The 26,234-nt window shown below is 36.6% G+C and overlaps 1 protein-coding gene across 10 annotated transcripts; it reads left to right on the plus strand.

The window, feature by feature from the left end:
* The first annotated feature begins 92 nt into the window (after nucleotides 1-92).
* Nucleotides 93-26,175, plus strand: BRD9 (bromodomain containing 9). 10 transcript variants are annotated; one of them, XM_055798351.1, is made up of 18 exons: nucleotides 93-219; nucleotides 1,405-1,625; nucleotides 3,331-3,463; nucleotides 5,127-5,187; nucleotides 6,078-6,222; nucleotides 9,232-9,342; nucleotides 10,125-10,300; nucleotides 12,154-12,282; nucleotides 13,120-13,252; nucleotides 15,332-15,407; nucleotides 17,091-17,186; nucleotides 17,964-18,096; nucleotides 18,871-18,982; nucleotides 20,591-20,629; nucleotides 21,068-21,139; nucleotides 22,517-22,619; nucleotides 24,255-24,422; nucleotides 25,184-26,175. In XM_055798351.1, exons 1-18 carry the CDS (start codon nucleotides 147-149, stop codon nucleotides 25,282-25,284), a joined length of 2,082 nt encoding a protein of 693 aa, XP_055654326.1. In that variant the 5' UTR covers nucleotides 93-146; the 3' UTR covers nucleotides 25,285-26,175. The 10 variants fall into 10 exon arrangements, with proteins under 10 accessions (XP_055654326.1, XP_055654327.1, XP_055654328.1 ...); XM_055798352.1 differs by having other exon boundaries at nucleotides 12,193-12,282; XM_055798353.1 differs by having other exon boundaries at nucleotides 10,185-10,300.
* Nucleotides 26,176-26,234: the final 59 nt, after the last annotated feature.

Here is a 26,234-nt window from a genome sequence, read left to right on the forward strand (position 1 = left end):
GAGCTGCCGCCCGTTCGTAAAAGGCGGGCTGGCGGTGACGGCGACCCCTGCCCCGGACCTTCCTCCGCGGCGGCCGGAAGGGCTTGCTCCGCCCCGGGCGCTTCCGGGGGAGCCGAGGGGCGGCCGCGACTGGGGCCGGCTCTGCCATGGGGAAGAAGCACAAGAAACACAAAGCGGAGAAGGCGGAATGGCGCTCGGCCTCCGCCACCGCCTACAGCGGTAAGAACCGGGGGGGGGCCTGGCTTTGCACCGGCGGGCGCCTCTACCCCCTCCCCTCCCACGGCTGTCGGCAGGACCCGGCGCCCCTTCGCGGGCTGGGCCGCGGCGCCTGGAGGGACGGGCCCTCGCCTGCGTGCGGGGGCTGCAGGGGCAGCGAGCGCCGCGGGGCCGGGCGCAGGCGCCGCCCGGTGTCGCTCGGGGAGCTGCGCGGAGCGGGGGCGAGGGCAGGTGGCGCCCCGCGGGCTCCTGAGCGGCGGGGCTGGGGGGAGGCGGCTGGCGGGAGGCGGCTGGCGGGGCCGGGTGACGCGGAGCGAGCGCTGGGGCGAGGGCAGCGCGGCCGCAGCCCGAGCGTCTCCGCGGTGCGCGGGCGCTGGGTGCCGGTCGCGGCCCAGCAGAGGGCGAGGCCGTTCCCCGGCGTGCGGGAGCCGGGAGGGCGGGCTCCTGCCTGCGGGGCGGGGCGCTGGGTGAGCTGGCACACCTTGGGATTTGCCACCATCAGATTCGTGCACGGTTATGTGGCTGTTAATTAACTTGCAGCACGGATTGGGTGGAAAGGTCCGTAACGGTTCCGCAGCTTACGGGTTAGCTGTGCACGCTCCTTGTGGGAGGGTCGGTCGCTTGTGGGCCCGAGTACCTGGTGTGAGGGGGTGAATTTTTAGTATTGCGATGCTGTTTCGCATGGGAACACATATCTCACTACCTGGCCAACAAATATTGGACAGATCTTGTCTGTGTTGCTAACTTTCCAGGATGTAATTGTATTTCACAATCGCCTTGTTTGCGTGGGACATTCTGAGTCAAAATAATGTGTGCGTTCTGTTTCTTCAAGAACACATGTAGGTTGTTAAACAAAACCATATGCTTATATAGTATTGATTACAAAACTTGGTAACAACACTTGGTTTCACCTTAGTCTGACAAGGATCTTGCAATGTTTTCAGGGAAAGCCGAGCAGTTGGTTCCTTACATATTATAAGTTTGTGGAAAATCATGACGTAACATGTGCTGAACAACTGTTTCTTAACTTAGATTTGCTAGTCTTAGGCATTATTTTTCTCTCCAAATATATCGTGTATATTTTCAACCTGCAACAAATTCTTGTAAACAATATTTTTGGAAGAAGCATTGGTAATTGCTGTATCATCTTCATGTGCATTTATGAAATGTTTTGCTTTTATAATTTAGATTATGTGGATAAGCCTTTGGAAAAACCTTTAAAGCTGGTGCTTAAAGTCGGAGGAAGTGAAGTGACTGAACTTTCTGGGTCAGGGCATGATTCTAGTTACTATGATGACAGATCGGATCATGAGCGAGAACGACATAAAGAAAAAAAGAAAAAAAAGAAAAAAAAATCTGAGAAGGAAAAAGAAAAGCATTTAGATGATGAGGAAAGAAGAAAGAGAAAGGTAAGCTCTGATTTTTTTTTTTTTTTAGAATTCAGACATACCAGTTCTCAGATCTCAAATCTGGCGCAGAGTACCAGAACCACTTTTTTGTTGTTTTGAACCACTGTTGCAAGAAGCTTATTTTTTGGAGACAGCACTTCACAAAATGTAGAAAACCCCTGCGGTGTGTTGGTGTATTTCTTCCATTTAAAAGAGATATGCCTGTCATGATTTTTTGAACAAAGTAAAAGCTTGTTTCTTGTAACTGATGGATAAGAAAAACAATTTGCTTTGTCTGTAGGTATGAATGCTTCAGGTTTTAAGTTGGATGTTTTGTATTTCAGCCAGGTCAGAAACATGTTTTGCTACATTTTGAGAGGTGTATTTTCAGCTTTTCAAATAAATCTAAGTTACGTTTCTGTTCCTGAGATATGTCAGGTTATTTTAGAGTTTGAAATTGGTATGTTTGCTCAGAACAGCTTTCTGAAATCTGATCTGTTGAGTACTGTCGTACTAGTCTTGTTGGCTCTTGTTTGGAATAACCTGCATGCTAGGCTTTGTGACTTCATTAGTAGCAAATGATGTGGTCACCTTCTTAGTTGTCTGTGTTGAACCTTCAGGAGTTAGACTGAAATCAACAATTAGGCATTGACGTACAGCTACCTGTACAATTTCATTTTAATAGTACTCCTTTTGTGTACTAACGACTTTTTTGACCTCTGCTAATTTAATTCTCTTCTGTCATGTAGTTTTACTGCTCTCATAATGACAGTTTTTCAGTACTACTATGTATACGCATATGGCCAACAGCTGTCATTTTGAATTGATTTATTTGGTAGGTTTGTTTGCTTGAAAGTGATATATCTTGTAGGATCATTAAGAAACTCTTGAATACAGGGCAGATTGTACAAAGAAAATTCTGCACTAACATTTTCAACTGTTTCAGTTAAGATTATGGCTAGGACTTGAAATGTAGCAAAACAGCTGTCTTTAATACAACATCTTGCAGTATCAAATAATTTGTTTTACCTTTGCTAAATTGTGTGTGTGTATATTTGGATTTTTTTCCCCCTAAGAACTTCGTTATTAGTGCATGGAAAAGAAGCTAACAGATAAGTAACAAAACTGTAGTCTAAACAAGGTTAATGAAAGTATGCTTTTTTGTGCAAACATGAATAATGACTGTAAGATTATAGGTATGACTCAGGCATGCCTTTGCTTTGAAGCTCAGGAAGAGATAATTAATTGCTACCACTGTTACAGAGCATTTCTTACGATTCTTTTGTAGGCTTCCTAAATTATCATGTACTTTACTGATTCCTGTTTAATGCACCAAACAACAAAAACATTGATCAAAGCAGAGCTACAGACTGATCTTTACTGAATAGTAGATCAACTTACTTTACTGTCCGGTGCAGTTTATTATCATGCATTTTTATATATAAATAGCTTCAGAGTTTAACATTCTTTTCAGTAAAAGTACAGTGACTAATGGTAGAATGATAGTATACAAAAAAAAGTCAAAAGGTCAACAGTATTAGTTTTAATTGGAGAAGAAAACTGAGAAAGTGACAGTGAAAATGTATGCAATATTGTTTAAACCGTATCATGGCTCAGATGTAGAATGAGTATTCCAAACAAATACTACTGTCTCTTATCTTTTGGTATGTGGGGTTGCACATTCCAAGTACGTTCTTCTAAAATCTGTCATCTCCTGCTGTGCTAGGAAGAGAAAAAGAGGAAAAGGGAGAAAGAACAGTGTGACACTGAAGGAGAAACTGATGACTTTGATCCGGGGAAAAAAGTGGAGGTTGAACCTCCTCCAGATCGTCCTGTCAGAGCATGCAGAACTCAGCCAGGTGAGCAGTGTGAAAAATTAAATCATCTTGGGTGTTTTTAAAAGCACGCACAACAATGCTTATGTCAAAGGTACCAAAATGTAAATTTTCCATGCAGATTTACTCAAATCTAGAGACTGTTTTTTCCAACATTCAGCACTCTCTGCTATCTAAAAAGTCAATATTCCTATTGGTGCTTCTGGGTTTTAATAGATTTGTTTTCATGTGACTGAACTTGCCAAGGACATCTGCCTCCAGCTCCTGTTACTTGGCAGAATAAAAGTATTATTGAGTGTAGTGTTTCCCTAATCCCTTCTCCATAGCATTTCCTCAGCATTTACAGAATGATGGTCAGAATATCTGAAACTAAGGAAAAAATCCTGTGGAGACTGCTTAGCTGTTGTTACAGTCATTTTTTTTTATAATTTATGTGGCGTTTTAATTTTAGTATCTCTAGTTTCATCAAAAGTAAGTTCTGATAGGGCGTCTCTGAAGACCATAGTCCCCCCAGTTTTCATTTAGCAATCTTCTTTAATTCTCTTCACCAGCCAAAACACTTACCAGTTATGTGTGGTAACTTCTGCGTGCTTAATCCCTTCAGATTTTGCCATGTTTTCTCTACCTGTATAGCCATTGCTTGTTAGTTAAAACTCAACATTCAGTGGAATCAATGGGAACTTTTACTTACAAGAATTTTCATATGCATCATGGTCTTAGTACGCGTATGCCTGGAAATGGAACTTAGTAGCAAAAAGTTGGATCTTTAGGAACATTGTGATGTTTGTTTTGGAACACTGCCTGTTGACTGGTCGAGTAACTTATTGAGGAATTTTCTGTTTATGACTGCACATTAAAATGAGAAATGGTGTCCAACTGTCAAGGTGACCTGATAGGGGTAACTGAAAATTTCTTGTCAAAGCTTTCTGTCTCTGGGTAGTCTGGAGCCTTGAAAAACTGGCAAGCTAAAATCTGATGTCTGTAAGTGGCAAGACTTCTATTTTCGTCTGCTTGGAAAATGTCCTTTGAAAGCGTTTGTTACTACTTTTGGTTAAGAAGGAAATTGTCTCTCCATTATCAAGATGAAGAGTTGGAGTTCTAGATTTCAGCATGCTTCTTTAGTTTTTCAAACTTCACATTAAGCCAGTGTCTCTGAAGTAATTCATGTGTAATGTTTATTGTTTAATCTGTACAGGAAGTGAAATTCTAATCAGTACCTCTGTTGCCAGAAAATCTGCATGTATTTGTCACTCTGACTGAAAAGATTCAGAGAAGCTAATTGTGTGGGTGTTACGGTAAAAAAAACTATTAAAATTGCACAGGTAACATGTAAGAATGTGGATTTCCCAGCTGCAGTATTTGAGCAACCAAATTTCCCTTCTGTATAAATATGTAACACCTTACTTTCACATTATTTCACATTAATGAATTCTCTTACAACTACTAGACTTTTTAGCATTAAATCTGATTCAGTGTCTACTAATTTTTAATGTGATTAAAACTCAGTAAGTAGTAAAGAAGAAATAGCATATGCTTAGAAAGCTGGTGTGCTTCTGCTTTGAAATCTTGACTTTCAGGTCAGTATAAGTTCTACAGATTTTCTGTCTGGTGTTTATTTTTCTAAATCCATAAATATACCTATATTCTGTCTCATTGCACTTATCTGTGTTTCCATCTCAAACTGCAGCTGAAAATGAGAGCACACCAATCCAGCAATTGCTAGAACACTTCCTTCGCCAGCTTCAAAGGTATTGAGCATATTGTATGTACAGCTGTGTCAGCAGTGTCTAATGCATATTTATATGTGTTACTTTACAACTCCTTATCCTGATTTTCTCTTTGAAAATAGTTACTGAAGACTGGCTGTAATATTTTTGGTAACCTTTGCAAACATGTCAGACCTGGTAGTTTTTAAAGATTAGTTGAGGAAAATTATTACCAACTATGCAACTCTAGCTTTTGTCAGGAAAGTGCTTTGGGTAGAGGATACATTGCCATTATAGATTTATTAAATATTAATTACTTAGTTTAGGAGTTAAGAAACAATTATGAATTTTAATAGTTTAAAAGATTGAACGGTTCTCAAGAAATTTTGTTTTATTGTGCGTCATCTGTCAAATACCAAAGCAAGTTTATACCTGCTTACTTGATAATCCTGTTAATTTGGAGAGGCTTTTTACTTTGCTGTTTTCCGTAAGATGTTAACCCTGTATCTCATGTTGTTGGGGTTTTTTTTAATATCCTTTTCTATTACATAGCAATAAACTGAATTTGGAACTAATTAAAAAATACTAAACACTGTAGTTATTTTTAGAGGACCTCACAAACAAGAGGAATTGGAGAAGTTACTACACAGTGAAGCCAAAAGACTCAGTTTGAAGTGTAGATAGAGACAGATAAAACATAGAAGAAAAAATGAAGTCATTCAGGAAACAGCAGAATTTCTTCCAAAAAGTCCACATGTGTAACCAAAATTCTTTCCTGTATCAGGAGATTTTTCAAATATGCTTCTGTTTTATGAGAGTGCTTTTAGTGTTTTTTTAAGTAGTAGTATTCTTTTTATACCATTACTGTGGTATCAAAACAATGATAACTTTGTTTGCTGATATAAATCTAAATTTATTGTTTTTATTTTTAGGAAAGATCCTCATGGGTTTTTTGCTTTTCCAGTCACGGATGCCATCGCTCCTGGATATTCCATGATAATAAAGCACCCCATGGATTTTGGTACGATGAAGGAAAAAATTGCAGCGAATGAATACAAATCAGTCACTGAATTCAAGGTGAATTGATAGAGATTTAGTTAATTTCAGAGCTCTTTAGTAAGAAACTGAAGATTCTTTTTAACTGTAGAAGCCTTTCTTATGTAATTATTTTAATGAGTATTTTTTCAGAACTGAGCACTTTTGTATATTCTGTGTATTAGCATGGGTTTCTTGCTTTGTTTTTCTCTGTGGCAGCTCTGTATTTGTCAGACTCTGCTACATTTATGGAGGAAACCAAGAACATGCTTTAAAGTTCTATGGAATTCATGCTGCTGGACATGAACAGGAGTAAGACTATCACAAAGAGTTAGGCAGTTGAAGAACCTGGAGCTCTTTTTTCTTTTTTTTTTTTTTCTCTTTTGTAATGTAGACCTGGTTAGATTGATTAAAAAGCAATTTTGACGTGTCTGCCAGAAAACTGTGCAGATACTGACATATTTTGTGTAAGATTCAATAGCAACTACATATTTTCTATCTTTAATTATCCCGTTTTCCAGATAACTTTGTTTGGAATGATCTTTTGACAGAAATGTACTTGGCAAGTTTATTGGCAGCTTGCCTTAACTATTGCTGTATTGCTACTGCTCTAATAGTTTATTGGATGCATTGCGGTTTTACAGACAGTGCAGTAAGAAATCTTTTCATGGTATCACCAGCTCCTGAAGGAAAGGAGTTTTCTTGAACTGATTCGTGACATTCTGTTAGCTGCCTTCAGGATTACTGTTTTCTAGTGTAGATACAAGAATAGACTTGATAGCGAGCATTTGCTTGCTTCTATTCTTTTGAAAGGTCTAGCAAAGCTGAGCAAAGAATGGCTTATATTTCCTGTAGGTGCTTTGCCCAAGATTATTCTTTTTTTTATATGTATGGTTTCTTTTTCAAAAAAAGTACAGAGATACACAGGAAATAGTAAAGAGGGATTCATAATATTGTCATCAGCAATGCCTTCAAGTCTCTGAATTCTGTTGGCTTGCTGGGTTGTCTTATTGAGCAACTTCAAAAGGAAGTATGAGTGGGAGCTCTGTGGCTCTGGTTAGTTACTGGCAAGGTTACAACATTGAAACTGGTGGGCCGGCAACCTAAAAAAATGAAAATCTTAGTATTGTTTAGACTGACATTCAGTTCTTTTCTGAAGGAGTTTGTTTCTGCTGATACTCTGAGGAGCAATAAATGGTTGCTAGAAGTCTGCCCATCTTACAGTGTCAAAGAGGTTGAACTCCCTTTCTAGATACAAGTGTAGATAATTGTGCTCATGCCTTTGTAGTTCTGTGTAATACAGAAATTACATTTACAGGTTTTTAACCTCTAAAACAAGACCTGCTCAAAGGGTTATCTTTCATTTCTGGTACACCTATTCTAACTAACTTGAGACTAGTCACAAGCCAATAAATAATCCAAGTAGAATCTGCAGGACCCATTTGCTGCATTTTGAAGAGGGGAAATTGCTGCAGAAAACTCATCAGGTTTGCTGCTGAAAAAAGGGTCTACTTCAAAGCTGGACAAGCAAAAGACACTTCTCCATCCCTTTCTGCAGCACTTCAAAGGCCATCACTAGATGTAAAGCTCATGGGCTTCTTTATCAGGTTCTTGATAGTTTGCTTTTCTACGTCACCGTCTCAATTTCTGGTTTTGTGATGGTCTCATTAAGCAAAGGTTTATGGCTTAGATGCCATAGAGAGTCATGGGCTGCCAATTGTAGCTCACTTACTTGCTTAGTATGGGCTTGATGTCAATTGCTAAATGATTAGGGTAGTGCTGCTGTGACATCCCTGTATGGAAACAGGAAATAAAACACTATTTTGTTTTTACAGACTCTGATCAGGATTGCAGTAGAGCAAGGCTATTTTTCATAAACGTTGGGTGCCAGAGAAGCTCTTTAGAAAGATTTCTATGTCCAACCACAATAGTAACGTCCAAAAATATTTTGTCTTGGCAAGTCTATTCACTGGTCTGTAAACTCAATGGGTTAACTTGCCAAAAAGCATGCCATTCTGTTTGCATACACTTTTGCACATAATCAAGTCATCATCAAATATCATGGACCCATGGACAAAAAACATTTGCATTTGTGTCTATAGAATAAATGCAGCCTAATTGTTTGAACAACCATTGTTTAAATATTGAAAAGTTACTAAGCGGGAAAAATGTATTCTTTAATCATACGCCAATGTAATTTGTTAGGATCTAATTTGTGAAGTACTTGGAAATACTACTGCATGATTCTTCATTATTGATTTGCTAACTTGAGAAATTTTCAGAGGAATATAGGAATGTCTTTTTAGTTCAGTGTTTCACAGAGCTTCTAGTAATGCTTTCTGTGCTTTACTCTACAGATCGGTAGCATGTGACTAGAAAAAAGGCACCCTAGAAAAATCTTTTGCAATCTGCAAGAAATGTTTTCGGTTCTGTTTTCAGTGGAGTGTGTTGCACCTTTCTTTTGGAACTTGCAACAGTAAAAATTACTTTAAATTATATATGACAGATGATCAGACTTGGCTGTCCTGTTGTTGCATGTGATGAGCATCTAGAAGGCTGTTTCTTGTGCTCTGAAGTTTTCTTTTGTTTGTTTTTGGTTTAGTGCAAGTGACAAAAGAAGTGGTCAAACTACTAGTATTATATCTAAGACACACTGCATCTTTCTGATGTTGTATTTCTCGAGTCTGTTCTGATTTCGAAGGTGGGAAAATTCTTAAAAGTACTTACCTTGTGCCTCAGTCTTTCTATTCATTTCTCCATTTCTTCTCTTTGATCCGTTTGCATAAGGAGGAAATGTTACACTTGGCATTCATGGAAAACTTCTTTTTTTAAGTAAAAAGCCCATGCCAGACAAAACTGAGCACCTTGAAGAAGCAAAAAGGACTCAAACATTTGCAATTCTGTATTACCTTTTGGCTTGCCATTTACTCCATGAGCCTTCTGCTAAAATACTATTGTGTTCTTCACAGAGCTGCCATGATGGAGTAATATCTTCCAGTCATTTAATAGGAGTTCAGAATTTTAACAGCTCTTTTGTTTTGTATTTTACAGGCAGATTTTAAACTGATGTGTGATAATGCAATGACTTACAACAGACCAGATACTGTTTACTACAAGCTAGCCAAGAAGATACTGCACACAGGCTTTAAGATGATGAGCAAAGTAAGAGACCTATTTAAGAAAAAGTACCAACTCTTTGGGGTGTTTTTTTTGTCATACTTGAAAAGGAACATAATTAATAACAATGATAGGGGGGTTTTATCTATCTGTAATTAATTACAGCAGTGCCTGTTAGTGCCGCTATATGTAAGAGCTCGATGGCATTCTTGTTATAACCATGCTTATTTTTCTCAACTTTATTTGCACCACTGAAGTCTGTAGGAGCTTCTTCCTGTGGCCTCAGTGGAAGCAATTAAGATCCACACATATAAAACCCAACTGTAAAACATTGCTTCTGGCTGCAACTTTGAAAACAAGGTCTAACTTAAGTTTTATTTTGCATAAAGAAGAAAACTTTTCTTTTCTGAAGGTGGTGGGTTTAAGGGAGGTTTCAGGGGTTTCACAGATGTGCGCCTAAACACTTTTTACTCATACAGTTGTCAACCCGTAAAATGAAGTTATTCTGCTGAGCTGCTCTGTGTGTGTGCGAGTGTGTGTGTGTGTGTGCGCGCGCGCGCGCATGTGTTGCGTTTATGGTAAGTTTTGTGTAAAACAGGCAGTTGTCTTTGCATATGCAGTTTTGTTTGTTTGTTTCTCTCTTGATAGTTGGGCTGCAGAAATTCTGATGCCATGCTACCATGACCAAATCATGTTGCATCGCCATTGGAAACGAGGCATTAAGAACAAAATAAGGCCATGGCCATTCCCATCCCATCCCATTATCATAGCATCTTGGCTATGAGGGAAAGGTTAAGTCCCTGCCGCTCTGTCCTTTCTGATTCTAGGAACGGCTGTTAGCTTTGAAGCGCAGCATGTCGTTTATGCAGGACATGGATTTTTCTCAGCAGGCAGCTCTTTTGGGTGATGAAGACACAGCAGTTGAGGAACCTGTCCCTGAAGTTGTTCCTGTACAAGCAGAGACTACCAAGAAATCAAAAAAGCAAAATAAAGAAGTTATTAGGTAAAGGTTTTAATGGGCATGCTTACTGGTTTGTTGCAGCTTTTGTAATACTAGACAGCGGCAAAAAATTGAGCAAAAGACCTCCTTTCAGCCTGTCTCCTAGTGGCCCATAGGATAAATGGGCAATTTTATTGTGTTGTATGTTATTTATTATTTAAAGAACTAGTTAATAACCCAGTGATTCCCAACTTGAAACAAACAGTTCAAAGAATGACCACATTCAAATTGATTGACTGTATCAAAATCTAATGGGATCTTTCTGGGAGGGCAAAGTGGGCCCAGGTCAGTAAATTACTGTATTTCATTTTAGTCTTATCTGACAGGATATAGAGGTACAGGAGATTTTTGTGGAGCAGATGATAACATCTTCCTAATGAAATCTTATTAAGCTTCTTGGTAAAATACTTTGCTAGTGCCAAGCTATCTTCCAGGTAATAGGCACCCCCATGTCACAAAATCATGTTTTTCTAGCTAAAATCTAATTTTAGTCAAATTAAAGGGATTTATTTTCTATTTTATGAGGAGATTTTAGCAGAAACTGTAATTTACAAGCAAAATCTGTTATTCAGTGTATATAGATATCCTAGGATAGATGTTGAATTTAAATTGTAGCGCATTACATCGACTGGATTCTTATGAAAGTAAAATGTCTTAAATGATCTGATCATGTAGATATGTTCTGCAGGCTTCTTTTTTAAACACCCAAAGTAAAAAAGTAAAATGTAACTTGTTATTTTAACAAAAATGAGAAAGCATGAAGTTGAAATGAGAGATTAGAACTTTAGAGTTATAATCAGCCACATGTGTGTTTTGTTACACTTCAGGCATTTTTGTAATCCTGCTTAATGTCTGACAGAAGAAGTTGTATTTTAATGTAGTTGTTTTGTGGAAATAGGAGACTGCAGTATCCATCTTGAAAAATAATTTTAAACTGCATGATTATTTTTTTTGGCTCGAAGTATACTAATGTGAGCATACAGGAACATCTGTTGCTGTATCATGGAGAATTAGCAAAGTGTAATTTGTTCTTTGTTTAATGGATTGTGTACAGGAATTAACTGAAAGTACCTTTCTGTAAAAAAGACTTGCTTGCGGGCGAGGTGGTGTGGGTTTTGTTTGATTGGATTTTTTTTTAATAATATGATTATTTGGTTTGTATGGTGCCCAGAGTAATAGTTTTTCTCTGTTTTGATTAATTGTTACGTAAGCTGCATTACAGAAGTAACTTTGTACTTTGAAGGTGACCACGTAAGAAGTGGCAAGTACAGATAGCTAACAGGGGAAGAAATTGAGACTGCCAAGCAATATAGTACTGCTCCGTCTTTAATATCTACCTTAACATACAATTCAGAGAGCTGAAAGTAACGGACCTTTAATTTTATCCTGATACTAGTTTCCTTGCAATCAGTTGTGGTATAAATTTACTTTCCTGTTCTTCTCAATGTTTATGTAACTTCAGTGGTTGGAATTTGTTTGTTTTTTTTTTTTCTAATTAACCTGACCTTTTAAAGACTTGCATTTTGGCATCAGTAGGATAGATACTATTCTTTTTGATGTACAGTAAGAGCTTTGGGGGGAGAATCCCTCTATACTGTAGTTTAAAAAGTGACTTAATCACTTGGACATCCTAATAGCTAATTTTTGAAAATTTTGTCCAGGATGTTGCAACCTTCTGAATATTCTTTAAAAATTCTTGTCCGTTAAGTATTCTGTAGAGTGTGATAGAAAGTGCCAGTTGCTGAGGAGTTTCCTGCTGTGTACACCCTTTCTTGAAGTTTCAATGAAACAAAAATCGTATAACACGTTTGTCTCATAAGAGTATGATCCTGTGATCTTTTTATTGTCTTTAATAGCAAAACTTTCTTGTGTATCGGATCTGAATCTCTATACAGAGAGAAATTCTTAGCTAAGCAAATGGAAGAAGATAACCCAGGACAGAGAAATGGATTTGGTGTGAGGAGATGCTCTACCCAGTACCTAAGGTGTTTGGCCCTAGTGTCTAATGTCCATATGATTCCCTGAAAGATTTTGATGTGCAAAGTTTATTTTAAATACATAATATAATGAAGGCTGCCATATTTTATGATATCTTCAGACCTCCCCTTACAATACTACCTTTCTCTGAATTTATGTAATTGCTAAGATATATGTCCTGTTCCATCATAGGTATGCTTATTTGTTATGTTTTTATTGTTTTGATGCTTTAATGAAAAGGGATCTACTGAAAGATACATGTTAAATTCTGTAATTTCAATGAGAAACAATTGTGTGATTGATACTAATTAGGAATACTAATTGCCAATATTAACAAACATAGGAATTAAAGGACTCCTGGTTAGACTGGGAGCAGTGTCCTACTTCTACAGGCAACTAAATGACTTAGTCCTCATAAATGCAGCCTGTTAGCTTTTTTCTTACATCAGAGTTACAGAGTCTCCATTCTCTCATCATGTAATTTCTTTTCTTCATCCTTCTATTTGGAACTTGTGAAAACAGCATATTTTTGCATGTGGGAGACTAAGGACAAATACAGCATTCACCTTGTATTAATGCAATTTTACTCCCAGTCTCTGTTTTGTAATACTTCCTTTATTTACATCAAGGTACAGAAACAAATTTTTGATGTTAAGTAGTTTGGTAGTTCTCAGCATCTGCTGCAAAACTTCAGTTTCATATGATTATAATTCCACTTAAATGCTGAAGTAGACTGACACTGGGAGAGGAGTGGGACTAATTGTTCTCTTTAGCAAACCCAGAATTCATCCCTTTGTTTTGTTTTAGCTTTTAATTTCTACAGCTACTCCTCTTCTCTTTCTTAGTTGCATATTTGAACCTGAGGGAAATGCGTGCAGCCTGACAGATAGCACTGCTGAAGAACATGTCCTGGCACTAGTGGAACATGCAGCAGATGAAGCTCGGGATAGGATCAATCGTTATCTACCCAACAGCAAGGTCTTCTGCACAACAAAGTTCACAATTCCATTTTTTGTCTGAGTATTGAATGCTTTGTTTCATCTTAGTAAACAGGCTTTAGTATTACATTTTCTGAGGCTGTGAAGGCTAGCATGCGTGCTATGTGGAATACCAGTATGACTATTGCCTGTCATTTAGCCCCTGAAGCCCACTGTAGGTTGTCCTAAATGGGTCTGAAGTTGTATTGTGTGTTGAACATCTCTAGAAATTCACTTGCAGAATACAGTGAAATGTTGCTTAGTCTTGGATGTGTTTTCCTTAATTGCAGCCTTTGGCATTGAAAGTGATCAAAATAGCATTATGCTCTTCCTACTGTTGCAGCCTCAGAAAAAGTAAACTTTGGCATAGGTTGAAGGGTTATTAGGATTCCCCAACCCCCCCCACCCCAGCCTCAGGTATTCAGGAAATTTTAAGTGTTAAATTACTATTTTCAAGGAGAATTCTGGAACCTTGTAGTTTTGTACCTGCAAGTAGTAGCTGTCACCTGCAGCGCATTCTTGTGTGGGTACAAAATGCAGACATCCTTCAGTGACTAGGAGAAGATAGCAGTAGTTTGGCCACGTTGGAATTTTGGACAGTGCTAACCACAGATTTGATAATCTTGGCTGTTACTCTCATATTGTTCCATGTGTTTAGTTTTTGTGCTGTTAGAAGGAAGAGCTCAGTGATGCTGTTGGTGCACTTTTCTCAGCACAATCTGTTTATGTGCTGTATTTTTCTTAACTATGTGATAATTTCTTCATTGCTTAGCTACGTGATAATTTCAATGATTCCTTCATTACTTCACGCTAAGGTTGGAGTGAATGCTACAGGCCTGTGCTGAGACACATTTACTCTGTTTCCCTTGCATTGTGTGAAGTCTGATTACTACCTTTGTCTTCATTTCTCATCGTCACATACCCCAGTGACCACTGCAATTGAAAAAACAAGTATGAGTGGCTTTTTAAAAACCCTTTAAAGCATTTTCAGTCATGCTGATTGCTAGCTTTACTGAAAAGGCCTTTTGTGCTGATGCAGTCAGTTTTGCAGTTGTTCAAGAAAGAGTTGTTCCAGGTGTGCAGCTATTCATTGTCTGGACTGTTAGTCAGCTAGACAACCCACTGCAGATGCCACTGAATCTAGGTAACACTGACACATTCTTAGAGTTCAGCCATTGTTAACTTTTGCCATCACTTGAATATATTGTTCCTGCTCATTCTTTTTCCAGCATTTGTCACCTCTGGTTTTATTAGAGGCCAACATTAGCTTTGGCCTTGTGTGTGGAGAGAGTTTTAAACTTTTTAAGGAGGGAAAAGAAAACAAAATAGGGGAGAGATTTATCATTCCATTTACTTGGAAGTATTTACTAGTATTTCTTTAGGAAAAGCGTAAGTTTTCATTTCCCGTCTTTACTAAGAATTTACAGTCTGTTTTTTGCACGATTCATCTGTGGTCAGTTTCTGATGACAGCTTTGTTTGTTGCATCAGTACTGGCTCTATCTTTAAAGACCCCAGTTCTATTGTCTTTCGTATCTCTGGCTGTCTTTTTAGCATTTGTGTGTGTACTCTGATAGGTCTGTCAAACTACTTCTTGAAGAACTCGAAGGTGTTCATAGAAGTACTTCTAATTAGAGAAAGTTGTGGATGAGATATGAGAACAAGCCGTTCACTCTAGATTTGGAAATGAACAGTGAGGTAGATTGTGAATAGGAGTTACAGTTTTGCTTCTCGAAAGAAAGTACGTTCTAGGCTTGGCCGTCTGAAAGCCTGACTTCATACTAATTACAATGGTATTGTTTTTGTCTTAGATTCAGACTTTAGATCTGATTTAGGAAAATGAATAAGGAGTTTTATATATGACATGATCTTTTACTCCTAACTCTTTTGTTCTGAAGCATTTGTTAGGTGGTAATAAATAGTGGTGACCCAAGATTCCCTGTATTAAAAGGAAATACCAGTGCAGAATCTGAATACAGCTAAAAATGCTTATTATAGTTCATTGTGTAAGCAAGCGACTCCTCCTTTGAGTTTGGACTGTTTTGAATGATTGCTTCTGTATCTTTGTCATTCTATTTGCAGATTGGTTATCTGAAAAAAAATGGAGATGGAACTTTATTATTTAGTGTAGTAAATTCATCTGATCCAGAAGCAGAAGGTAAATGCCACAATCTTTCAAGCAAACTTTTCTAATGTTGAATATTCTAGCAGATTTTGAAGTCTTAACTGTACATACAGATCCTGTGTAGCATAGATGAGTTTAAAAAAAAAAAATAATTCCCCAAACCATTTTCCCCAACAGCTATATTTAGTATCTCTGATACAAATCCAGGATAAGATGTTTCTCTTTGCCTTTCAAATTTTCACTCTTCAGATGCTCTTTTCTACTGATACTGACAGTAAGATGGTAAAATAGTAGCTATTTCTAATCACTTATATATTGCTCCAGTTGGAAGAAAGGCTTCTGCTCCATGTACCTTGTAGTGTTAAGAGCTAATAGAAAAAAATGAAGTGAATCAAAGTGCTGTAATCTATGTAAATGTGCAATGCACACATGCAGATTCATAATCATATCTTACCTTTTTTCATTTTTCAATTTTAAATTGGCTAAATTTCAGTTTCAAATCAGTGAGATTTTGCTTAATTGTTTTTCTTTAATTCCTTGATCTTTTCTGTGCGTTTTTGTGTTACTCCTATACATTATATTGTCTTATGCTTTCCACTTGTTTTAGTTTCAAGCTCAAAATGCAGAAGTTTTGAAAGTTTGTAATGAATGAAATGTCATAGTCTTTATGCTGTTGTATGTCATGTTGATTTAGCATTTCCTTCTCTGCACCTTTTGGGATTGGAATTCATTCACGGTTTGCTTCTTATTGCATTGATAAATGCATGAACCCTTGTGACTCATCACATTTCTGTTGATTTTTTGATACAAACCTGTAACTAATACTATCTATATTCCTTTTCATTTGGTAGTAAATTTTTCTGGAATGAAATCGAGCATTTTAGCTGCCATCATGCCCTTAGCTATTTCTGAAAAAAATAATGAAATGAATGTGATTTAATACCTCTGAAGTCATGTCATGCCACTTTACACAGTGATGGTAATGGGAGCAGAGCAAGCTTCACTGTGTGTGCTGTAAAGTACTGTACTGCTTCCTGACATTTCTGTGCTCCAGACTAGTTACACTGAATTAACAGCTATAGTATAATCTGAATTTTTATTGTAGTTAATATTTTTTTATCCTGGTAAGGCTCTAGGGATAAACTTGCTTTCTGTTGTTCAGTAGTTGAGCATAATTACCACCAAATTTCTTAACAGCCAGAGGTATTTTAATATAACTGGAAGTTTCCTATATGTTGGGATTTTTTTGAATTTAAAAGCATATTCCAAATTATTTCAGCCATTTTAATTGAACAGTTCTCAGAATTTTAGAAGAAAGAAATATTGCTGTAGCCATAATGGTATTTGTCTTAACCAGGTTCTATACGTGGTGTCAACATAAGAAATTGCTTTTATCACTTTGTAATATCTGGATCTTGAATGTTTGTGAATCAGCTAATAAAAGAATTACAAATGCTGCTGTATACTTTAGAAGTGAAATAACCAAGTAAGCCATAGATCTTGTGAATAGGAGATGGAAGCATGTTTAGAGCATGTATCTGAAATTTAGATGGAGGACCGGAATTACACTACCTATCTTTAATGTACAGATTGAAAGGCATTCAGCTTTTATGGTAACCACAGCTTTTTAAAATAGCAAAATCTAAATATTTACCATACACTTTAAACATTAAAAAACAATAATTAAAAATTAAATACTTTTCTCAAAATTATTAGAGGAAGAGACTCACCCGGTGGATCTGAGTTCACTGTCGAGCAAATTATTACCTGGCTTCACTACATTGGGCTTTAAAGATGAACGAAGAAATAAAGGTAAATGCTAAAGAACATGTTTTAACTTTGTATTAATTGAATGTCGGGCAATTTCTTGATATAAAATAATTTCAGATTATGCTTGTAACCAAATTAACTTTCATTTGGAGATTTCTATAATGTATAATTATTCCTTCCACAGCAGAATGCCATTTTAATTAAATGCACCTTTTTACTTACTAAGCATAACTTAATTAGGAATTTATGGATTAATATTTTGCCTTAGTGTTGTAGCCACACTAGAAGCTTTCTAATAATGGTACGTAATTTTCTCTGGAGGAAATAATTTTTCCTGAGCAACTGCACTTAAAGTTGAGGAAAAAAACCCCTTTTGATCATTTGCATTTTTGTATCATATGACAAGGATTTCACAAACTGGATTGTTTTTTCTAGTCTTACTGACATTTTTAATAGTTTCTGATCTGCTGTCCAGAAACTGACTGGCAAATGACAAGTGAGGTAGATGTACACAAAAAGGAGACAAAAAAGGAGTAGATGTACACAAAAAGGAGGGGCGGTGGGGTGAAGCCTTTTTGTGGGAGTTGGGTGGTTAACTTAGTTCTGTATTTTCCAGTAGTATGTTTGTTCATATGGTTAAAATAGTTGTGCTGATTCTAGAGTCAGAAGCGTCCTTGAGATGCTGCTTTTGATTTCATTTGGAGTTAAAAAAACTCACTGCACTTCCTGTGTCTGCTTCAGAAAGAAAATTCTTTTTTTCCTCCAAGTGATCTATTACACTTGTGTTAATCATTTGTTATCTTTCTTCTACTTGTCTAGTAACCTTTCTTACAAGTGCTAGTACAGCACCTTCCATGCAGAACAACTCTATATTTCATGATTTGAAACCAGATGAAATGGAACTCCTGTACTCAGCATATGGTGATGAAACTGGGATACAGTGTGCCTTAAGGTAAGTGCTTCCTTGTTGGGAGGCCTAACTTTTCATAGCAATTTTATGAAAAGCAATTTGAACTAAATGTCAATTAGGAGCCTCCAAATCCTGCTACTTTTTTTCTAAAACTTATTTTTAAAATAACTCGCTATACAACTTGAATCTAGCTTTTGTCCTGGGTTGGGGAGTTGTTTGGGTTTGGTTTTTTCCATTTGCACTTTTAAGTTGCCCTATTTTATTGCAAGGCTGTTATGGATCTTGTCATTAGGGTCTTCAACCACAAGATAGTATACATGGCTGAAGATTTAGCATTTTACTTAGAACCCAGCAGTAAGTTTAGATATGCAAGTAATAGATTTCATGACTTCAAAACAGTGATATTTATCAAGGAGTTTCAAAACAGTTAAAAGTAACAATTTAATGGAAAATGGCATTTTCCTTTTTAAGTAAATCTTGGAGGGAAGGAATTAATCACAAGGTTTTTATGTATGTTTGGGTTTCTTAACCCACTCCTAATGATAGTTCAAGTGAAAATTTGCTGGTAATTGTGAAAAGCAAGTTTGCACATACTTTTACTTCCATTTTAAAAAATTAAAAAAAAAAAAAGAGAGAAGAAAAAACGCCCCTGTTTTGAAGGCCTTAACTTTTCTGAAGAAGCATAAAGGAGTAAAAGGACAAGAAAGATGCAGGTGTAGTGCAGCATAGCTGGGGAAAACCGTCGTATAAGTTGAAATTTTTTTTTTTAATGAATGTAAACATTTTCTGTAACGCTTGTATCTCCATTCCTGCTAGTTTACAGGAATTTGTGAAGGATGCTGGAAACTACAGCAAGAAAATAGTAGACGATCTTCTGGACCAGATCACTAGTGGAGATCATTCCAAAACTATTTATCAGCTAAAGCAGGTGTGTCCTTGATGCACAGGAATGTCACAAGTTCACCAAAACAAGAATGGACTGGTTTGTTTTTTAATATTGTATGAGATGCTTCATTTTCCACTGTCTGTTTAAGCAGTGCAGGCTTAGCTGTTCATGCAACCATGTGGTGAACCAAATTACAAACTGAATTAATCAGCAGAGGAGTAACTTTTCTGCAGCTACATCAGTTGTCCAACGTGGTTTACTCTGTGACTGCAGAAAGGAAGAGGCAGGGGGGCGCAATGTAGCAGAGCGGAGAAGGGACCAGCCAGCTGAAGGTGTTTGGGCTGCCCTGTCACTCCATGTCATGACATACTTATCTGCTTCTGACTTACATTGCAATGCTTTTTTTAAAGGATTTTTTTTCTTAATTTAAATGCAAAATATATTCCTTGTGGAAGAATTCATTATTTGGAACACTGAAGTAATGTTGGAGAACAGATTAATGCCACTGTATATGTATCTATTACCCAACAATGCTAACTTTTAAATTAATGTGATATGTCTGAAGGAAAGTCTTGTTTCCAAAGGAGATTCATACTAAGACTGGAGAAGAGATTTTTCTCAGAAATGTGTATAATTCATCTGGGAATGTTTGCATTCCCAAGACAAAATAGACTACCAGAAACTGCAAAATCTTGTTTCATGTTATCTTCACTTTGGAAACCACTCTTGGTTTGAAATAACTGTCTACTGTTTTAAAATGGTGATGTTCAGAATGATTCAAGAATAAAGAAAGGGAAGCGGAGAGGGAGCATGGAAGGTACTTGGACTTTCTGATGTGGTGGAAATGAGATTATATGAAATCTCTGCAGACAGAAATAGAATAGAGTGGATGATATTAGGGGGAAAGGAGACAATGGAATGAAAAACACAGCGGAGCCTTCAGAATTTTCTGGGTGTTTTTTTCCACTCCCTACTGGAAAAAGATTATATATGAAACAGGAAGAAATGTAATGGATTAGTTAAAAAATTCAAAAGTTTAAAAAGTGCAAAACCAGCATTTTAAATATTATTCTATATCTAGAAATGTGTGGATACAACATGAACGTAGCTTTGAAACAAAACAGGTGCCTTTCCCTTTTTGCCACCTTGTTTCATGAATATTGTTCCATATGAGAATTTCTGACTCTTTCAAATGGTCAATGGCTGTTTATACTTAAAAATGCTCTCCAGTTATGACACATGTAGATATGTACAGATTTTGTGCAGTTAAAAGCGTTTCAGTGATGATGTGCCATGGTGTTTTAGTCTTGAGTATTTTGTGCTGCTATATTTGGTTAAGAATGAGTATCTCTGACAGTACAACCCTAAATGTTTTGGAATCAGAAGTTACTGAAGTAATGACTGAAATACTGCACTTGAATATAAAGTTTATGGGCAGAAGGAATAGTGTAAGGGGACTTAATGATTAGTTAAAATGTATAATACTAAAATTTCAATTACACATTACACTGTTAACTGTATTACAGATACGTGAAAAAGTTAGCTGTCTGTAGCGTCATTTTGTGTGTGAAGTTTAAATATACTTGAAATTGTACAAGAAAGAGGTCTTAACGTTGAATAGAAGTAATTGTTAGTATTCTTTCTTTCCAGAGGCGAAACATCCCAGTAAAACCACTGGATGAAGTTAAAGTAAGTTATGGTGATAGTCTGTTTTGTTTTGGGTTTTTTTTCACTGGATAGTGTCTTGGCATTTAAAGTAGGGAAAGTGATGTTCTCTGGGCTTCCAACATTCAAATTCCTGATTTTATTTAATGTGCATCTGTTCTATATAATAATACAGAAAAGACTGGTAAGTGGAATGTATGAAGAAGAGGCTGTTCTAAGAGGCGGTCCTGATTAGTTCTAAATTGTTTACGTGAATGTATATGGTCACCCATTACAGAAGAGCTAGTCTTTATGGGTTTTTTTGTAAAGGGTATATGCAAACATCCCAAAACATGATAGTGTTTTGTGGGGGCCTAGTATCTGATCATGGTAAATCAGTAAATTATACAAACTAAGTATTCTTAAGAAACATAAGTATAAGCTATGAAATGCTGAGATCTAAAATATGATTTGTTTCTTTAGGTTCTGCCAGTTCTCATAAAAGAAGAACATAAGTTGCGTAATACCTGTCCAGATTCTTCCAAACAGATCATGGTAAAATGGTTTATGTGTGGTTTGTTGTTTTTTGGTGTTTTTTTTTAAAAAAAAAAAAAAAAAAGGTAGTGAGACTCATTTTTCAGTGCAAAAATGTGCATGCTCTGAGGTAGAAGATTAAAATCACAGTATATAGAATAAGCTTTCAGTGCTTAATGGATTCTCTGACACTCTATTTAGTTAGTGGCTTGCTTTGTCTGGTTGTTCTGTATTCTCTTGTTTATTTCAGCATGCATAACTAAATCTCAGAGGCAGAAAGGCCACTTAGGAATCTGAAAGCTACTCAATCTGCTGATGAATATTTGAGGCTCAACCTGCTGTAAAATTGGAAAAAAACAATTATATTTATCAGTTTTACCACATCCATTGAAAATGCCTGTTAGAAAGTAGGGGCAATGCAGATCTTATGCTTTCACAGCTACTAATCAAATCTTCCTTTAAGTGGTATAGGTTTTATCTTGCAAATTATTTGTGACAACAGAAGATATGTACTCTATTCCATGGCAATTCACATAAAAATTATGTGGATTACATTATAGCAGCTAGTAAAATTTATAGCTTTATAAATATTCCTTATGCTTTGTGGAAAGGTTTGTGTTTCTATAGAAGTTGACTGACTGGTTAAATTGATTCATGATAGTGCTAAGTTTCATTTTCAGATACTGGTTGTGTGTTTACCTGCATGTCTTACTCCTTCTCGTGGAAAAGCAGCCTCAGGGAATTGTGTTAGAATGTGTTTTGAAGCTTAACAACTTTTTCTTTGATCTCTTACTTTTTGCCATTACATAGCAGTATTGCAACAGGTATGGAAAAAAATGAAATTGTTGTAGTTCAGGCTGTATTTCATTATCCAAATATATAGAAAAAATACTTGAGAGACCAGCTCCAGCTGATACTATGTATACAGAGGCCCACCTTACTGGTTTTATTAGTCACATGCTGAAAGTTTCAATAAAATCCAATGTTGCATTGAGAAGGTGAGGGAAAAGGGGAATTGGGAATGGTTCATCATGGGGGATACTGATAATGCTTCCCCCTGCCAGGGTTCTGCCATGGGACAGGGATGAGTTGAGCATGTAATTGTGTCCCAGGGGATTTCCTAATGTTGGTTTCAACAGTCCCAGGTGAGGAGATGTAATGAAAGATGTTTAGACTACCCTGCAGATCCCTTGCCATTCAGATGACTGGTCTGTCCTGGAACCATGCTTGAGCTACCTGTGAGTTGCATGTTAGCCGAGATGGTTATAAATGCTCCAGTCTCAAGTGTTGCAGTGCACACTTCTGAGAGTATAGATTCTTGTATTTACCTTAAACATTAAAAGTTGTTATGGCAGCTTGTCAGTACTGCTAGTCTTTCTGTTTCTTGTATTTTAATAGGTTGGAGAATCTGCTGGAGACAGTAACACTTCTGACTTGGACTTCCTCTCTATGAAACCATATTCAGATGTATCTCTTGATATTTCTATGTTAAGTTCATTAGGTAAGTAATTAAATATGCAAGCCATCAATTACGGTTTAGTTGTAACATTTAGGGAAAATAACAGCTGGATTTTCTAAGAATAAAAATGTGTTCAAAAAGTAGTAATAATAAGTCTACATTTGACATAAGTTAAAGTCTAGGGCTTGTGCAAGATAAATGAAATGTTGGTCTGTTTTTCCATTGAGACATCTTTGTGCTATCTAAGCTAACTTTTCGTGTACTACTGAAGAAATCAAAGTATTTGTACCTCACAGTTTTTGTAGATTTGCTTGTTTTTTATGTGTTCATAGTAGCATAAATTTTAAGAACCAGCGTGGAGCTTTGGCTCAGAGATGTTATTGCTTCATATGCTGTCTTTTGAAATAACTTGGGAGGTAGGTAAGTATGTGAAGCTCCATCTTATCACCACTTGGAATGTCCCAGAACAAAAAGCAGAAGAAACTTCAGGTGTTGGAAAGACTTTAGCTTCAAATAAGCCATTTGTATAAAAGTATTAGGGTGATGTTTCAAATACGTATCTTTGATAGGTATCCTTCTTTAAATACTGCAAGAAGTAATGTTCCCATTTCTGCAGACTGCTGAGCTGGATAAATGTCTCCAAAAATGTCATTAAAGTAATAATACTGCTTATGGTTTAAGATACTCTTAATTCAGAATATGAAAGATGCCAAACTATCTATTAGAAAACATAACCAAGGTAACTGAAAGCTTAAAGAAAGAAAAAGTTTTCTGTGGATTTTTCCCATAGGTGCAGTATTCTTTGAAAAGCAATTGTAAGCTGTGATTATGCTGTCACACGCTAATTTTGTAACAGTTCAGTGAAAAATGAGTGTTTGTTTTATAGGTAATGTTTAGACATATCAATCTTACTATTAATTTCTTGCTCTGATGAAAGCTGCTTGTATTTTTCCTTCATCTTTCTTTAAATTACCGTACTTCTAGATTAGAGTTTATGGTATTATTTCTTATCATAATTCTTGAAAAGTTAGCAAGGTCTGCATTAAAGAAAGAGAAGGAAAAGAGTTTATTTCCCTGTTAGAAGTTGAGGGAGGTAATTTTTAAGTATTCTGATGAAAGAACAGCGTATGTTGGCACATACTTCCAGTTCTTTCCAATTTCATACTTTTATTTGGCTTACAACAAAATCGGTATAGCTGGAGAAGATACTATTCTTAAAACCTTCTGTAATGGGAATTTCTTCACCTCCATCAATGACTTGTTCTATTTTAACTGTATTTTAAGTATCTAAGTAATCTTTCTACTGACCTCCTTTCTTTTGCTGCAAACTAAATTCATTATTTCATGTCTAGTGTTTAACAGATGAGGAAGACAAATTAAGTTCTTACAGCTGTTTAAATACTGGCAGTCAGTTTAGTTTCAGCCGTTTCCCATGGCACTCTCCTTCATCCTCCCTTATTGCCAAATGCATTTCAGTGTGTATTTCTCAAAACTAAAAAACAGATCCACAGCTGTTGCCTTTTAGAAGTGCAAAGGAAAATGCAAGATTGAGGTCGTTTGTGTAATAGGCAACACTTGTGTTAATTATTTTTGAATCTTTTTATAGTGACTTGGTAATTCATGAGTCAATCTGCATGTGCTAATTATGGCTCTTGGTTGGTAACTGGTGGCTCTTAGGGAAAGTGAAGAAGGAGCTGGATCATGATGATAACCATTTACATCTGGATGAAACAACTAAGCTGCTGCAGGACCTTCATGAAGCTCAGGCTGACAGAGTGGGATCCCGGCCATCATCCAATTTGAGTTCCCTTTCCAATACATCTGAAAGAGACCAACATCATCTTGGTAAAGTTACCTGTGTCACAGAAGTTGCAGTACTTCTGTATTTGAAACTGGTTAAAAGTTGCATTTTAAGTTACTTAAATCTTTGCATAAAACTACTCTGGTAAAATAGTGTGCTGACTATAGGATCATGTTTTGATTTTTAAATACGCATGGCAAAGGCAACTAAGATGACATACTTTTGACCTGTGGAATTAAGGACGCCAATTGTGGTTACTTGGTTTGTGATGAGGCATGATTGAAGTAATTGTGAAGTAAATTGATACTGACTGGCAAATCCCTATATGCACTTGCATTTTATGCTCTTAGAAATACTAAGGAGTACATAATATTTATTTTACTTAGGCATAGTTGTATGCAGCAAGTAACAGGTGGGATTCTACAATAACCTTCCATTGTCAACTGTAAAATTCAATGGTAGGACAGGATGATAGGGTAACGTAACATTTAACAATTTAGTGCCGTTTCTGAGAAGGTAGGAGATGTTGGTTGAATGATACTCAATTACGTTTTGTATAAATGTTCCACTCTGAGTAACAGAATAATGACTGCTTTTTCAAAAAGGATCTAAATTAATGGCAAACCTTGTAATTTATTTTTCAACATCTCCTGTTAAAATGTCATTTAAATGTGTTTTGTCTTAAAAGTCTGAAAGGAACATGTGAAATAATCACACCGTTTATATACACAAGTATCTCTCCTTTTTTTTTTTTTCCTGTACTTTTAAAGGTTTTGTTTGTTTTTTTCCCACCCATATTCTACAGGAAGCCCCTCTCACCTGAGTGTTGGCGAACAGCAAGACATGGTTCACGATCCCTATGAATTTCTTCAGTCTCCAGAAACCTCAAATGCCACTACTAACTAACATGACATGTACTATATATATTTTGTATTTTAATTGTATTAATGTTTTTATAAAGTTTTTGTCCATGGCAGAAACCTCAATTTTTATCCTCATTTCTGTGAGGATTCCTGTATAGTATTATCCTATATGCTGGATTAAATAAAAAATAAAAAAAAATTAAGACAACCCAACTACTTGGTACATTGCTAACAACGTGATGTACTAAACCCTGCTTTCTATTTGTTTGTTGAGGGACATCGTTCTCTACTGGTGTGTGAATCTTGACTGGAAAACAACAAAAAACGTGTTAGAAAAATTTGTATTTTATAGAAACTAAAAAGCGATAATTTTCCCAGTATCATGGCAGCAGTAATTAAATGTTTTGCAGAATTACCTACCATTTCTGTTCAGGTCTTAACTTGAACATCTTCAAGGAGGAATATTTTCTTTCAGCAGTGACAAAACTGCATGAATTGTCATTATTATGTTTCCCCATCTCCTAAGGCTAACAATCTGTAGAAGTTGTTTTTCTGTTTCCCCATATTTCTTAATCTTTTTTTAATCACTCTAGAGAATACTTGGTTTGAGAGTAACAGTACTTGGTAGTTGCATTAAAATGCTCACTATGAGAATTCTACCCTGGAGCTAAAAAGGATGGATGATTTTTGTGATCCCTTATGTGTTGAAACACAAAGAAAATATAATACTTATATTTTTTAATTTGATATGTATATTTACTTGGATGGAGAAAATACTGGATAAGGTGTGCTTTTCAGTAATTTTAAAATAAAACTTTTATAATTCAGTACTGTTGTAACTGGGGGGTTTTGTACCATTGATATGTGCAAGCTGGGCAAATGTTACAGATTTACAATATTTTGTAAATATTAATAAAAATGCAGAACCACTTTTGATGCTTGCAAATATGTTGTTCTTGCCAGGAGAAAATTTTCTTCCTTAAGTGTGAAATA

The sequence above is a fragment of the Falco peregrinus genome, chromosome 3 (assembly GCF_023634155.1).
Source record: "Falco peregrinus isolate bFalPer1 chromosome 3, bFalPer1.pri, whole genome shotgun sequence".
In the NCBI taxonomy this organism is placed as follows: domain Eukaryota; kingdom Metazoa; phylum Chordata; class Aves; order Falconiformes; family Falconidae; genus Falco; species Falco peregrinus.

Excerpts from the sequence above, each read along its gene's own strand:
- BRD9 (XM_055798351.1), top strand. The coding sequence starts at position 147 with ATGGGGAAGAAGCACAAGAAACACAAAGCGGAGAAGGCGGAATGGCGC. Across the intron at positions 21,140-22,516 it reads ATTCTTCCAAACAGATCATG|GTTGGAGAATCTGCTGGAGA; the intron begins GTAAAATGGTTT and ends GTATTTTAATAG. Across the intron at positions 24,423-25,183 it reads AAGAGACCAACATCATCTTG|GAAGCCCCTCTCACCTGAGT; the intron begins GTAAAGTTACCT and ends CATATTCTACAG.